Here is a 16,789-nt window from a genome sequence, read left to right on the forward strand (position 1 = left end):
ATTACTGAAAGATGTCAAAACTTGTTCCCATAAGTAACGCTCACCCAGCTGTTAAGTCAAGCTTTTGTTTCACAACACGGCCTGTGCTGAGCAAACTTTGGCAGTGTCCGCCTCCTCTCTTGGCCGTCCCCATTTCAGTGGCTATAGAATCCCCGCTGTTGCTCTCCGCTGGATGCCTGTGTTCGCAGATGTCTGAACATAATATCCAGATGAGGAACACATTTCAGCCATCCAGAGGAGTTTATTTATACCCTCTCTGTGATGTCCAAATCTGAGTTACGGCTGTCAGAGGCTGCCTTTGACTGGGATCAATATATTACAGAGAGATACACCCAATAATTTAATCACCCTTCTGCTTTCAAGTGATCTTCAAAACCCCTAGTCTTCATGGAGCCGCTGACGCAACCAACGAACTTGCTCTCTGTCTGGACGGCAGATATCGCTTTGAAGCCGAGGCAATAGCCTCAGCCTCTTACATTATTTCATTCACAACACACCAGAGAAAGCTCATCGCAGAATAGTTTCCTCTAAATCCTTTTGAGGTAGGTTTATTTTTTCTACTGAACAATGGACATACATACATACATACCTCTTAAAGGCAATATAATTATCTCAAACTCCATAAGATGTATTCAACACCCCCAGTCCATGGTACTGTAGATACAGTATGGTGTACTGTAGATACGTGTAAGAAGGTAGTGCTTTACCTCAGTTGTCCCTTTCAATGTTTCAGGCATGTCAATACCTTTTTAACCCCCTAGAGTCGACTGGTGCATCAATCTAGGTAACATAATAAAAAATTCCCCAACAAAATCCGTCAGTCAAGCTAGAGATTATTTTGCATTGAATGCGTCTCAATCCACCTTATCCGCCAATGTTGCACTTCCGCATCTATGGTGAAAGATGGCAGAGCTATAGCGGTGTTTGTCATACCATGAGACATCCCGAAAATCGGTCTTTCTCACGAAAACGCCGAACAGTTTGACCTAACTATTATGGAAATGGGAGACTCTCACGAACACCATGGTGGTCTCTGCTTTGCTTTACGAACTTCACAAGTGTCAGGGGACTTGTCTGAAGTCGGTACCGTCAATGTGCCAACTTCTGTTTGTAGCGTCCAAACCATTTGAGCTAAACTAATGTGAACCCAATGTGGAAAGGGAAGTTTATCAAAACATGAAGGTGTTCTCTGTTTGGCGTTATGACCGTCACAAGTGTCACGGAACCCGTCTGAAGGTAACCGGTACCATTTTTTTTTTAAATGAATGGAAGTATGAAGGTAGTTTTGTGCCTACCCAAAAAAGGGATGAAATACATGCAAAAAACAATAAATCTATTTACATTTCCTGAGCTTTCTTATATCATCTCGGAGATATAGGACAAACACTTCAAAGCCTTGTTTTTCATTTCTTGACTGTCTTTTTTGCCATTTATGAATGTGTTATTCAATGTATTTCTCTGGTCTGTAGTAAAGGCCAAATTCAATATTTTATCAAATAATTGTAATATATTTTTGGGATACGTAAAGGAATTGTAAATCAAATTATCTATAGTATAACCATCTAAAAACAATTCAATGTCAGTTTAGAACCCCCCCCAGCTTAAATTTTTAAGAATTAAGAACTATTACCTCTGTACTGTCATAATACAGAAATGTACATTTTAAATATCCATCCACCAAAGGCTGTGTACCCTCTCTCTTTCCCTCTGTAGGCTGTTTGAGTACAGGAGCAGAGTGTTGCCAGTGCCTCGCATAGTGCCAGTTAAGTGGCCTCACGTGGCCATGCCCCTGGTGCATCAGGTCAAGTATTTGCCCTCCAAGCTGTTGGCACGCTCATCACTCCTCCCTAGCAGCCCCAAGCAGAAGTGTAAGTTCCTGCAGGTGCTTTATATCAACAATTAACCCAATAAGATGTCTTCAAGCAAAGCTCTGAACTAAAATGGCTCGGTTGAACTTGAATGGATCCATAGCAATCTCTTTTCATCTACAATTAAAAATTCTAAGATGAATGGATATCATTTGTTGGGACGAGTACATGTTATTGTTTTGAGCAATCGCGCTTTGCAGTGTTGTTACCATTTACAGCAATCTTCTCTTGATTCGGTTCCATGCTGCAATGAATGTCTGGGTGGATCTCAAACTTAAAATGGCTCTTCTTTGCTGTCCCCCCTCTCTCTCTCTTTATATCTCTATTCTGGTGTTGTCTGTTACGGTGAGCTCAGCGGTAAAATCCAACGAGCTACAGGTAATCAAATCAGAGCTGACTCAGATCAAGTTCAACATTGATGCGCTGCTCGGCCGACTGGAACAGATCACAGAAGACAAACACTTTGCCGCGGGTGAGTTCCATCTCTATCAGGCCACAAGAAATATATAAAATATAACTCTACAACCTTACAGAGAGCCCTCTTTATCAGGGTGGAGTCAACAAAAGGTAAAACAATTATGTGAAAACACCTGTACAGGAGGATAGAGAAAGTATGGTAGAGAACTCAATTGAACCCCCAACACTGAAAAATGGTAGGTCCTTGCAGCCAAATGGAACTTGAAGTATGAGTTGAGTACAGTTTAATACAGCTTAATCAACCCCAAAAAACTAAAAAAAAGGGCCAAGATAGGCCCAATATAAACTCTTACAGAAGCAGCCAAGAAAATCAGACTGAGTCAATAACCTTAATTAATTTGTGTTATTATTACAAGGCTGCCTCTGGTATGCAGATTGTATAGTTTCCCACCCTCCCCTAATGGCCAATGTCCAGTAGGTGGCAGAATGACACAATCAGCCATTGATTATCTCCTTGGTGTGACCAAAGAAGAAAATCAAATTGTATCCCTTGTATCCTGGTCACAGACTCTACTTTAATGCACCAACAGCCCCCACATTATTTTTCATATGATGTGAGACACCTTTATTAGCCCTTTTTCTAAATAAATTGACCCTCCACAGATCATATACTGTAAAGGTGCTGAGTCAGTGAGGTCCTGGTCTGCATCCCAAATGGCACCCTATAAGGCACTACTTTTGACCAGAGCCCATTGGAAATAGGGTGCCATTTGGGACGAAGACTTGTTATATGAACTGTCATTCGCACTGGGTTTATGACCCTGTAGGCTGGGCCAGCTGTACTCTTCTCTTTCTCTCTCAAACACACACACACAGGTCATAAATTCAGTGCTCCACTGTCTTTGACCAGGCGTGGCCTCTAACCAGAGATTTAGGATCAGTATTCCCTTCCTAAGTTTAGAAGCCAAACCGTATCGATGTGAAACAACTAACCTTGGATCAGTTGTTTAGGGATTTACTTCACAGAGCAGCTCTAAGTCCTAACTAATCATATGTATGTTTGTCAGTTATTAATCTGCTGCGTGTACCATACTTTTGGTTTTCAAGTAGACTTGTCAATGATGTGTCTGGGCAAATAGTACCTAGTTGAAGTGTTTTATTGAGAGCAGATGCAATACCTCAAGCATTTTTGGGACCCATTAAATCACATTGCGTAACAGTGGAGAAAACATACCAGAAACAGATTTTTGTTCACTTGACTCACTGGTTTCATGACTTTAGCACATGAAATGTTTAATGTACAACCTACAAAAGTAGCCCCAGAGGTTAAGGCGCATGTGGGAAGTAAGAAGGTCTGTGGGTAACAAAATGTTCAATTCACCCAGACACAAAAAAAGATCCACAAGAAAGGTTTTGACTGGCTTCTGGTTTTCTAGAATGGCTTTACTTTCTCAGGCGTACTAATTGAAATACACGTTTCAATGTCTCACTACGGAATTTGCTCAGCATATCTTTGACGGCTCGAAGAACCAATCGCACATCATTTGTTGGAGGCAGACCAGTTGAGTGAGCGAATGAGGGGAGCCCCTCACCTCCTTATAAGGCGCCACTACCCCCTCCGCTGGTCATTTTCACCTCTTCCTTGTGGAAGAGATCACTACTCTCCTGAAGCTCTCAACAAAATGGCTAGCATTCCTACCTGCACATACAGTTGCATAAGAAAGATAACTCAGAAACGAGTTACCTACCTGCCCAGACAGTAGTATGGCAAGCTCCATTCTCTCATTTAGTTCAACCTACGTTCATGCGTTTGATTTGACTGACCAGTTTAGCCTCACGGCATTACGGTCGTGGGAGACTTTAAACCGAAGTCGAACAACGCACCCGTCGCCTAGCACTGTGCTAGTTATAGCTTACCCTAACGAGGCGCTTGCTAACTAGCTAATGCCTACACTAGCCTCACGGCTATAGCGTTCATACACTGTGCTCACTTCAGCTATCCAAACCGCTCGCTGTTGTGAGGCCGTTTGGACGTGCTGCTATGGTAGAGAAATTAACATTAAATTCTCTGGTAACAGCTCTATAGGATATTCCTGCAGTCAGCATGCCAATTGCACGCTCCCTTGAAACATCTGTGGCATTGTGTGACATTGTGTGACATTGTGTGACAACTGCACATTTTGTGTGACAACTGCACATTTTAGTGGCCTTTTAATGTCCCCAGCACAAGGTGCACCTGTGTAATGGTCATGCTGTTTGATCAGCTTCTTGATATGCCACACCTGTCAGGTGGATGGATTATCTTGGCAAAGGAGAAATGCTCACTAACAGGGATGTAAACAAATTTGTGCAAGATTTGAGAAGCTTTTTGTGCGTATAGATTTCTGGCATCTTTTATTTCAGCTCATGAAGCCAACACTTTACATGTTACATTTATATGTTTGTTCAGTATATAACTCTTTGTCCCCTTGAAACTAGGGGCACAGGGCCATGTTAATTCGATAAAAGTGGCTCTGATGCCACCAGAGGGTGCCACCACACTACCTCAGGTGAGCGCAAATCACCAGCTCTTTTTCATAGCAGATAATTAACACGCTGTCACAGTTACTGCCTAAGTGCTGTCTACTATTACAAGGGGATACAAACTTCAGTTTGCTATGAAATCACCCATTTTCTACTGGGTTGTATTATCAATAGCCAACGACCACTCGCCAGAAGTCGTCACCATGCGGCAGAAGTGTGACATGCGTAAGAGCAGAAGGCTAACACAGCTTTTATTAAACTTTGTGTTCTGGTGGAAGTCCATTCATTTCAATGGAATTCAATCTGCGACTCATCTGCTGTACTAGTATCCAGACCCCTTGACTTTTTCCACATTTCGTTACGTTACAGCCTTATTGTAAAATGTATTAAATTAATTGTTTTCCTCATAAATCTACACACAATACCCCATAATTACAAAGTAAAACGTTTTTGACATTTTTGTAAATGTATTAAAATTAACATACCATATTTACATAAGTAAATTCAGACCCTTTGCTATGAGACTCAAAATTGAGCTCAGGTGCATCCTGTTTCTATTGATCGTCCCTGACGTTTCTACGACTTGATTTGAGTCCACTTGTGGTAAATTCAATTGATTGAACATGATTTGGAAAGGCACACACCTGTCTATAAAGGTCCCACAGTTGACAGTGCAGTCGGAGCAGCCAAAAAGCACATGGAATCGGATATTTCAAGGCACATTTCAAACCACCTTTGTTGGTGGTTTGAAATCAGTTACAAATCTGATTCCTGGGCATGCGACTTGTCTCTGAACGGTCAAATCTGATTTATTTGCACTCAAGTGTTTTTTTATACTTTTATTTGGCATGTATTGTTGCTTGCTAGCTACTCTGTTGACAGTTTGACAAGAACATGACGTGGTAGCTAACTACCCCACATGACCAAAAGTATGTGGACAGCTGCTCATCAAACATCTCATTTTAAAATAATGGGCATTAATATGGAGTTGGTCCCCCCTTCGCTGCTATAACAGCCTCCAGTTTTCTGGGAAGGCTTTCCACTTGATGTTGGAACATTGCTGTGGGGACTTGCTTCCATTCAGCCACAAAAGCATTAGCACTGATTTTGGCCGATAGGCCTGGCTCGCTGTCGGCATTCCAATTCATTCCAAAGGTGTTCGATTGGGTTGAAATCAGGGCAGTCAAGTTCTTCCAAACCGATCTTGACAAACCATTTCTGTAAGGACCCCCCTTTGTGCACAGGGGCATTGTCATGTTGAAACAGGAAAGGGCCTTCCCCAAACTGTTACCACAAAGTTGGAAGCAGAGAATCGTCTAAAATGTCATTGTATGCTGGGCGTTAATATTTCCCTTCACTGGAACTAAGGGGCCGAGCCCAAACCATGAAAAACAGCCCCAGCCATTATTCCTCTTCCACCAAACTTTACAGTTGGCAATATGCATTGGGGCAAGTAGTATTCTCCTGGCATCCGCCAAACCCAGATTCGTCCGTCAGACTGCCAGATGGTGAAGTGTGATTCATCACTCCAGAGAACGCGTTTCCACTGCTCCAGAGTCCAATGACGGTGAGCTTTACACCACTCCAACCGACACTTGGCATTGCGCATGGTGATCTTAGGCTTGTGTGCGGCTGCTCAACCATGGAAACCCATTTCATTAAGCTCCCAACGAACAGTTATTGTGCTGACGTTGCTTCCAGAGGTAGTTTGGAACTCTGTAGTGAGTGTTGCAACCAAGGACAGACGATTTTTACGCGCTACGTGCTTCAGCACTCGGCGGTCCCGTTCTGTGAGCTTGTGTATCCTACCACTTCACGGCTGAGCCATTGTTGCTCCTAGACATTTCCACTTCACAATAACAGCACTTACAGTTGACCGGTGCAGCTCTAGCAGGGCAGAAATTCGTCAAACTGACCTGTTGGAAAGGTGGCATCCTATGACGGTGCCACGTTGAATGTCACTGAGCTCTTCAGTAAGGCCATTCTACTGCCAATGTTTGTCTATGGAGATTGCATGTCTATATACCCTATGAACTTGTGGAGATTTGAGACGATTTGACAGGTGTAAGCAATATGATAATAGGTTCACCTTGTCACCCTAGATAGAAGTTACACCATATTCCTTATACCAATTATATCGTATCAGATCTCCACCAGTGTATAGGGTGTAGGGCAGGGTTCTTAATGTTTTGAAAACCCTATTTCAGAACAGCCTCAATTTTGTCAGGCATCGACTCTACAAGGTTTTGAGTGTTCTACAGGGATGCTGGCCCATGTTGACTCCACTGCTTCCGGCAGTTGTGTCAAATTGGCTTGATGTCCTTTGGGTGGTGGACCATTCTTTACACACACAGAAACCCAGCAGCATTGAAGTTCTTGACAAAAAAAAGGGCTCCTTGCACCTACTACCTAGTTAAATAAAATACTACCATACCCCATTCAAAGGCATATAAATATTTTGTCTTGCCCATTCACCCTCTGAATGGCACAAATTCCGATTTGGCTCAAGGCTAAAAAAAAAAATCCTCCTATAACCTGTATCCTCCCCTTAATCTACACTGATTTGAAATGGATTTAACAAGTTACATCAATAAGGGATCATAGCTTTAACCTGGATTCACCTGGTCAGTCTGTCATGTAAAGAGCAGGTGTTCCTAATGTTTTGTACACTCAGTGTACAACACCTTGACTTTTCCACATTGTTGTTACAACTGGAATTAAACATCTATTAAATTGAGATTGTGGGTCATTGGCCTACACACAATACCAAATGTCAGTGGAATTATGTTTTAGAAATTAATTTAAAAAATGAAATGTCTTGAGTCAATAAGTATGGACTCCCGATTGGTGCAGTGGTCTAAGGCACTGCATCGCAACGCTAGAGGCGTCACTACAGATCTGGGTTCGATCCCAGGCTGTGTCGCAGCCAACCGGGAGACCCATGAGGGTGGAGCATAATTGGCACGGCGTTGTCCGGGTTACGTGAGGGTTTGGCCGGCCTGGATGTCCTTGTCCCATCATGCTCTAGCGACTCCTTGTGGTGGGTCGGGCGCATGCACGCTGACTTCAGTCATCAGTTGCAGTGTTTCCTCCGACACATTGGTTGCGGCTGGCTTCCGGGTTAAGCGAACAGTGTGTCAAGAAGCAGTGCGACTTGGCAGGGTCGTGTTTCGGATGACGCATGGCTCTCAACCTTCACCTCTCCCGAGTCCATATGGGAGTTGCAGCAATAGGACAAGACTGTAACTACCAATTGGATATCACGAAAAAGGGATAAAAAGTACAAGGAAAATATATATCAGCAAAAATAGAAACAGCCCTTTTTCAGGACCCTGTCTTTCAAAGATAATTTGTAAAAATCCAAATAACTTCACAGATCTTCATTGTAAAGGGTTTAAACACTGTTTCCCATGCTTGTTCAATGAACCATAAACAATTAATGAACATGCACCTGTGGAACGGTCGTTAAGACACTAACAGCTTACAGACGTTAGGCAATTAAGGTCACAGTTATGAAAACGTAGGACACTAAAAAGGCCTTCCTACTGACTCTGAAAAACACCAAAAGAAAGATGCCCAGGGTCCCTGCTCAGCTGCGTGAACGTGCCTTAGACATGCTGCAAGGAGGCATGAGGACTGCAGATGTAGCCAAGGCAATAAATTGCAATGTCCGTACTGTGAGACGCCTAAGACAGCGCTACAGGGAGACAGGACGGAGCGCTGATTGTCCTCACAGTGGCGGACCACATGTAACAACACCTGCACAGGATCGGTACATTGGGAACATCACACCTGAGGGTTTGGTAGGTAAAATGGCAGCAGTTTTACGGGCGCCCAACCAATTGTGCCATTGTGGGGTTTTTTTTTGCGTTATTTGTCACTTATTTTGTACATAATGTTTCTGCTACCGTATCTTACGGCAAAAAAGAGCTTCTGGATATCAGGACAGTGATCACTCACCTCGGATTAGACAAAGATTTTTTCAACAACAAAGACGACGCACAAGACATTCTCCAAACACCCAGCAAGGCCGACATCCCCGTTATTTGCAAGAGGAAGCGACGCAGGTACAGAGGACAAAGAGCCGGATGCCTGGTCAGGACCCAGAGAAGGCAACTGGGAAAGCTGTCGTTACCGTAAATACTACTCGCCAACGTGCAATCATTGGACAATAAATTAGACGAGATACGATCACGAATATCCTACCAACGGGACATCAAAAACTGTAATATCCTATGTTTCACGGAATCGTGGCTGAATGATGACATAGATATTCAGCTAGCGGGATATACGCTGCACCAATAAAATAAATCTGCCGGTAGTGTAAAATATATACTGCTCAAAAAAATAAAGGGAACACTTAAACAACACAATGTAACTCCAAGTCAATCACACATCTGTGAAATCAAACTGTTCACTTAGGAAGCAACACTGATTGACAATAAATTTCACATGCTGTTGTGCAAATGGAATAGACAACAGGTGGAAATTATAGGCAATTAGCAAGATACCCCCAATAAAGGATTGGTTCTGCAGGTGGTAACCACAGACCACTTCTCAGTTCATATGCTTCCTGGCTGATGTTTTGGTCATTTTAAATGCTGGCGGTGCTTTCACTCTAGTGGTAGCATGAGACGGAGTCTACAACCCACACAAGTGGCTCAGGTAGTGCAGCTCATCCAGGATGGCACATCAATGCGAGCTGTGGCAAGAAGGTTTGCTGTGTCTGTCAGCGTAGTGTCCAGAGCATGGAGGCGCTACCAGGAGACAGGCCAGTACATCAGGAGACGTGGAGGAGGCCGTAGGAGGACAACAACCCAGCAGCAGGACCGCTACCTCCGCCTCTGTGCAAGGAGGAGCACTGCCAGAGCCCTGCAAAATGACCTCCAGCAGGCCACAAATGTGCATGTGTCTGCTCAAACGGTCAGAAACAGACTCCATGAGGGTGGTATGAGGGCCCGGCGTCCACAGGTGGGGGTTGTGCTTACAGCCCAACACCGTGCAGGACGTTTGGCATTTGCCAGAGAACACCAAGATTGGCAAATTCGCCACTGGCGCCCTGTGCTCTTCACAGATGAAAGCAGATGAAAGCAGGTTCACACTGAGCACATGTGACAGACGTGACAGTCTGGAGACGCCATGGAGAACGTTCTGCTGCCTGCAACATCCTCCAGCATGACCGGTTTGGCGGTGGGTCAGTCATGGTGTGGGGTGGCATTTCTTTGGGGGGCCGCACAGCCCTCCATGTGCTCGCCAGAGGTAGCCTAACTGCCATTAGGTACCGAGATGAGATCCTCAGACCCCTTGTGAAACCATATGCTGGTGCAGTTGGCCCTGGGTTCCTCCTAATGCAAGACAATGCTAGACCTCATGTGGCTGGAGTGTGTCAGCAGTTCCTGCAAGAGGAAGGCATTGATGCTATGGACTGGCCCGCCCGTTCCCCAGACCTGAATCCAATTGAGCACATCTGGGACATCATGTCTCGCTCCATCCACCAACACCACGTTGCACCACAGACTGTCCAGGAGTTGGCGGATGCTTTAGTCCAGGTCTGGGAGGAGATCCCTCAGGAGACCATCCGCCACCTCATCAGGAGCATGCCCAGGCGTTGTAGGGAGGTCATACAGGCACGTGGAGGCCACACACACTACTGAGCCTCATTTTGACTTGTTTTAAGGACATTACATCAAAGTTGGATCAGCCTGTAGTGTGGTTTTCCACTTTAATTTTGAGTGTGGCTCCAAATCCAGACCTCCATGGGTTGATAAATTGGATTTCCATTGATTATTTTTGTGTGATTTTGTTGTCAGCACATTCAACTATGTAAAGATAAAAGTATTAAATAAGATTATTTCATTCATTCAGATCTAGGATGTGTTATTTTAGTGTTCCCTTTATTTTTTTGAGCAGTGTATATACACACACACACACACACACTTGAGAATAATAATGATATTTGTGTGTGTCAATGTATAAAATGTACAATTAAATGCTGCATCATAGAACAGCTGGTGAGTTTGACAATGGCTTTTTTTTTGGTGTGACAGTGCAGTAAGTGGAGCTGGTGGTGGAACGAACTAGTTATCTGCTTCGATTCAGTCAGGATGCGATGCTGCAAAGGAGTGACGTCAGAGGTGGCTGAAAGGTGTTTCCAGGTATGGGGTCTAGGGTGGTGGGTGGCTTGAAAGCTGCTTTGCGTCAGATGTCTGGTAGCTTGAGTGGTGCTCAGGGTCGGCATCAGGATGTCCTCCTGTGGACATAGGCTTTTCCCAGACGGCAACCTCAAGCGTTCCCCTGTCCTCTTCTAGCTGGGTGTTCTCATTAAATCAAACTGTATTGGTCACATACAAGTGTTTAGCAGATGTTATTGCGGTTGTCGCAAAATGCTTGTTTCTAGCTCCACCAGTGCAGTAATATCTAACAAGTAATATCTAGCAATTAAACAACATACATCATATACCAACATCCTCCTCTCCCTCTTCCTGTCATGTCTTGTCCCTGCACCTGGCTATCGTATTCCCACTTGTGGGATGTGATTTTACATTGGGAAGAAACGGCAAGAACAGTGGTTGCTGGCTGCAGCCCCAGTCCTCTTTCTTTGCTTTTTAGGTATCTGTATTTGGTTACTAAATATTTAATCTTCTATAAAGTGACCAAAAAATGAATTACCTTAAGCACTTCTCTCCATTTTTAACACACCAGAGCTTGTGGCTAGCTAGACTTGGCAACATGGCAAGCTAACATTAGGCCACATTTCTAGCTAGCTATCTTAAATTTTATAGCCTACAAATTTCCATGTTGCATTTTTGGAATTCTGTTCATGGTATACATCAGAAGTTGTATTGAATATCGCAGGGTACACGGACAAAATTATTCTCTATGTTATCTTGACTGTGAAGATGCGGAGCATGGATTTGCGACAATTGCGTAAAATTTACCGTAAGGCAACGTGTTGATGCAAGCCGTGTGCACGTGGCGTAAGCCTTAAACTTCTGTCTGCCCCACAGACCCGGGCCCTGTAAAGGGCAGCCCGTTGGTTCCTGCAGCTAATCATTCCAGCTTCACAGTGGGGAGGGGGCAACACGCTGGCTTTAGTGGACCTAAACCCCCGACAAACGCAGCAAACTGCCGATACCCAGGTTAGGGCCCTGAACCAGGGCAGACCTGGAGGAAAACCGTACTTTTTTGCAGCCGCAGCGATGTTCTGCCCTCCCAACCCCTCTTGGGGTAGAAGGCTCAGCCAACCTACAGCCTATCCCTAAGCGGTAGAGGAGGATAGTGTGCAAAGCCTACGGCTTCCTTGCCCAACATGCTCTCTGGTTTAACGTGAGCCATTCTTCTCCGCCTCGCGGAGGCACATCTGCACACAAAAAACTAACACAAAAGGGACAAAAGTCAGCATGTCCGCTCTCCCTCTAGTCTCTTCTGACATGAGGAGCAGGATGACAGGTTGCCATCCTTCATGGCACTCTTCCCATGCCTTGGGGCATTTTGCCTCCAACTGTCTTGCACGCAAGCGAACACAGTAGAACAGGCTCCGTCAGCTGCTCTCTCACGCAAAGCCCTGCTCAGTGACATGCTTGGTCCAAGAGGATCAAGCATGTTTTGCAAGAAAAACACTATGCTCATATGCCTCAGACACATTACGAGGTATCCCAATTAACTAGGAGACACTCTCTGCCCCCCTGCACCGCGGGTACACCCTGTCAATGGCCTACGTTTTTTTTCTCCCGTATGCCTAGCAACCCAAACTTAACCCTCATCTTCGAGCCCCTGGCTGACCAGGGACGCTGGTTGGCAGAGATCACTCCCCTGCTTTGCAACCAGTCCTGGTAGCTACCGTTAGGCAGGGAACTTCTGACACAAGTGTACCTGGAGATTTGCCACCCTCGCCCAGTAGCCATGGCCATCTGGGCATGGCCTGTGAGAGGGTGAATGTGACAGGCCTGACACTCAAGATCATTGACATGGGCCCCTTTACACGCTCACTTTATGGAAACAAGTGGTGCGTTTTTGAGAAGTGGTGTGAACTACACAGATCCTTCCTTAAATGGTCTGTATCTGAGGTTTTTATGCATGAATGAGTAACTGCTAACTAAGGCAACAATGGGTATGCAAACCAGGTATTGAAAAATGATTTTTCACATAGGGCGCCTTTCCTTCACTGCACAGGCCATTTGGGAACTTATTTTGATATATTTAACTTTTTACCCCTTTTTCGTGATATCCAATTGGTAGTTAGTCTTGTCCTATCACAGCAACTCCCGCACTGACTCGGGAGAGGCGAAGAATGATTCGCTGTAGTGCACCAGTATGTCCGGACAAAATATGTTTTTATTCAGTTTTATTTTTAAAGTGTGATATAAAAATCAGTTTTTGCTTTGTCATTATGGCAAATTGTCGATGAAAACATTTCATTTAATCCTTTTTTAGAATAAGGCTGTAACGAAACAAATTGTGGAAAAAGGGAAGTGGTCTGAATACTTTCCGAATGCACTGTTTATGAACAGATTGTAATAGGACTTCATGTTGCATTTCAAGTGAAACTCACAGCAATGTTTCACACACAACAGCTAACAGCAAGCGCGATGCAGTAAAAAACAGTTCCACTCACCAGATGATGATCATTTGAAACGTAACTTCCTGTTGAAAGTTATTCTTGAAAAGGGAAAATTTGACAAATTAGCAACAACATCCTCTTTGATAAAACCTGCTGCAAACTAGCCGACAACAAAAGCTTGCTAGCTGGACAGTGGGAAAACTACTGCTCGCTATTGCGCATTGACCTGTTTGCCTTCAAAAAGGCAGAAGTTTCCATATGTAATTGGTTGATTCCACTGTCACTCCAACATTTTGCCCTGACACATTTGAATGGCAGATGCCTTTATGTAGCTTCTGATGGCCTTGCCAATGGCTAGCTAGATTTATCTCCTGGCCAAATCCTGATTGGATCTTTTTTCGCTTCAGTGTTAACCCTTTCCTTTCCAACAAAAACTGAAGAGATTAAATCAGATCATTGAAAATAATAATATAATTAGCATTATTATAATCATTATTTTATAAATCCTTAGCTCTTCTTTGAAGGCGTTGTGTTTTGGGTTAGTAATAATTTGTAGAGTGCCTCTATTTTCCCTCAGCATGCATTTTTTCACTATTCGAGTGTCTAAAGAATCCATATGTTCTGAAATATGAACACAGAAATACTGGACATTTTGAACTTTATTATGGTGGTGATTTTGACCAAATTACACTCATGGTCTTGAATTGGACTTGCATTCTTCTGGTCTCGGTCTTGACTCTGTCTCAAACGCAACACAATGCTGTGCCGTAGGAAAGATATCGGTGACTACAGCTGCATTGTTTTTCTTTTTGAGGGGAGGTATGGTAGAACATTTTGGTAGTTGAGTCCTTAGGGGCATACATAGACATAACAAGAGCATGTATGTTCATAGGCTGGCTGAGTGGTTTCGTTACAGTAGTCACTTATTTTTACAGATTTATCACAAGTCACTTTTGCACCTTGAACATCTGTTTCATATTTGCTATTACTGTCAATATCACTCCATATTTCCTTTTGAGAGACCTTATCATGTTTTTGGAGGGTTTTGTTAGCCAAGTGTAGCCTCACAGCCTAACTACTATACCTCACAGTAACATAATATTGTTGCTGTAACTGCCATACCTGCTTGGTTTTTGTGTGTGTATGTAGAGCTACAGAAGGCAGAGGAGAGCAATAGCGAGGTGTCTCAGGACGAGTCATGCTCGGACACACAGGAGCTGGTAGACGAAACCCATAACAGTGATGTGGAGAATGGGGAGGAGAGCGGCACACCGGACGAGTGTGAAGATGACGACATGGTCAGTCTGTGTGTGGGTGTGTGCGTGCGTGCACGAGAATGTGTGCGTGAAGCCTGTATGGATGTGGGGTGTGTGGATGAGTGCGTGGAGCCTGCATGAATGTGGGGGGTGTGTGGATGTGTGCGTGAAGACTGTATGGATGTGGGGGGTGTGGATGTGTGCGTGAAGACTGCATAGATGTGGGGGGTGTGGATGTGTGTGTGAAGCCTGTATGGATGTGGGGTGTGTGGATGTGTGCGTGGAGCCTGTATGGATGTCGGGTGGTGTGTGGATGTGTGCGTGAAGGCTGTATGGATTTGGGGGGTGTGGATGTGTGCGTGAAGCCTGTATGGATGTGGGGGTGTGGATGTGTGCGTGAAGCCTGTATGGATGTGGGGGGTGTGGATGTGTGCGTGAAGCCTGTATGGATGTGGGGGGGGGGGGATGGATGTATGCGTGAAGCCTGTATGTATGTGGGGGGGTGTGGATGTGTGCGTGAAGCCTGTATGGATGTGGGGTGGTGTGTGGATGTGTGCGTGAAGCCTGTATGGATGTGGGGGGTGTGTGGATGTGTGCGTGAAGCCTGTATGGATGTGGGGGGGTGGATGTGTGCTTGAAGCCTGTATGGATGTCGGGGGTGTGGATTTGTGCGTGCAGCCTGCATGGATGTGGGGGGGGGGGGGGGGGGGGGGGGGTGGATGTGTGCGTGAAGCCTGTATGGATGTGGGGGGTGTGGATGTGTGCGTGAAGCCTGTATAGATGTGGGGTGTGTGGATGTGTGCTTGAAGCCTATATGGATGTGGTGTTTGTGGATGTGTGCATGAAGCCTGTATGGATGTAGGTTGTGTGTGGATGTGTGCGTGAAGCCTGTATGTGTGTGGGGGGGTGTGGATGTGTGCGTGGAGCCTGCATGGATGTGGGGGGTGTGTGGATGTGTGCGTGAAGCCTGTATGGATGTGGGGTGGTGTGTGGATGTGTGCGTGAAGCCTGTATGAATTTGGGGGTGTGGATGTGTGCGTGAAGCCTGTATGGATGTGGGGGGTGTGGATGTGTGCGTGAATCCTGTATGGATGTGGGGTGTGTGGATGTGTGCGTGAAGCCTGTATGGATGTGGGGGGGTGTGGATGTATGCGTGAAGCCTGTATGTATGTGGGGGGTGTGTGGATGTGTGCGTGAAGCCTGTATGGATGTGGGGGATGTGGGGATGTGTGCGTGAAGCCTGTATGAATGTGGGGGGGGTGGATGTGTGCGTGAAGCCTGTATGGATGTGGGGGGTGTTGATGTGTGCGTGAAGCCTGTATGGATGTGGGGGGTGTGGATGTGTGCTTGAAGCCTGTATGGATGTGGTGTGTGTGGATGTGTGCGTGAAGCCTGTATGGATGTGGGTTGTGTGGGGATGTGTGCGTGAAGCCTGTATGTGTGTGGGGGGGTGTGGATGTGTGCGTGTAGCCTGTATGGTTGTGGGGTGTGTGGATGTCTGCGTGGAGCCTGCAAGGATGTGGGGGGTGTGTGGATGTGTGTGTGAAGCCTGTATGGATGTGTGTGTGAAGCCTGTATGGATGTGGGGGGGGGGTGTGGATGTGTGCGTGAAGCCTGTATGGATGTGGGGTGTGTGGATGTGTGCGTGAAGCCTGTGTGGATGTGGTTGGTGTGGATGTGTGCGTGAAGCCTGTATGGATGTGGGGGGGTGTGGATGTGTGCGTGAAGCCTGTATGGATGTGGGGTGTGTGGATGTGTGCTTGAAACCTGTATGGATGTGGTGTGTGTGGATGTGTGCGTGAAGCCTGTATGGATGTGGGGGGGGTGTGTGGATGTGTGCGTGGATTCTGCATGGATGTGGGGGGGGGTGTGGATGTGTGCGTGAAGCCTGTATGGATGTGGGGTGTGTGGATGTGTGCTTGAGGCCTGTATGGATGTGGTGTGTGTGGATGTGTGCGTGAAGCCTGTATGGATGTGGGGGGGTGTGGATGTGTGCATGATGCCTGTATGGATGTGGGGGGTGTGGATGTGTGCTTGAAGCCTCTATGGATGTCGGGGGTGTGGATGTGTGCGTGAAGCCTGTATGGATGTGGAGGTGGGGGGGTGGATGTCTGCGTGAAGCCTGTATGAATGTGGGGGGTGGATGTGTGCGTGAAGCCTGTATG

The 16,789-nt window shown here is 45.6% G+C and overlaps 1 protein-coding gene across 1 annotated transcript in view; it reads left to right on the plus strand.

The window, feature by feature from the left end:
* Nucleotides 1–16,789, plus strand: part of LOC115151126 (RNA-binding protein Raly-like) — a 43,053-nt gene that overhangs the window by 11,893 nt on the left and 14,371 nt on the right. The window contains exons 4-6 of the mRNA XM_029695136.1: nt 1,714–1,868; nt 2,224–2,340; nt 14,518–14,666. Of these exons, the coding sequence (XP_029550996.1) occupies nt 1,714–1,868; nt 2,224–2,340; nt 14,518–14,666 (421 nt within the window). The remainder of the gene's footprint in view (nt 1–1,713; nt 1,869–2,223; nt 2,341–14,517; nt 14,667–16,789) is intronic.

Source organism: Salmo trutta, chromosome 16 (assembly GCF_901001165.1).
Source record: "Salmo trutta chromosome 16, fSalTru1.1, whole genome shotgun sequence".
In the NCBI taxonomy this organism is placed as follows: domain Eukaryota; kingdom Metazoa; phylum Chordata; class Actinopteri; order Salmoniformes; family Salmonidae; genus Salmo; species Salmo trutta.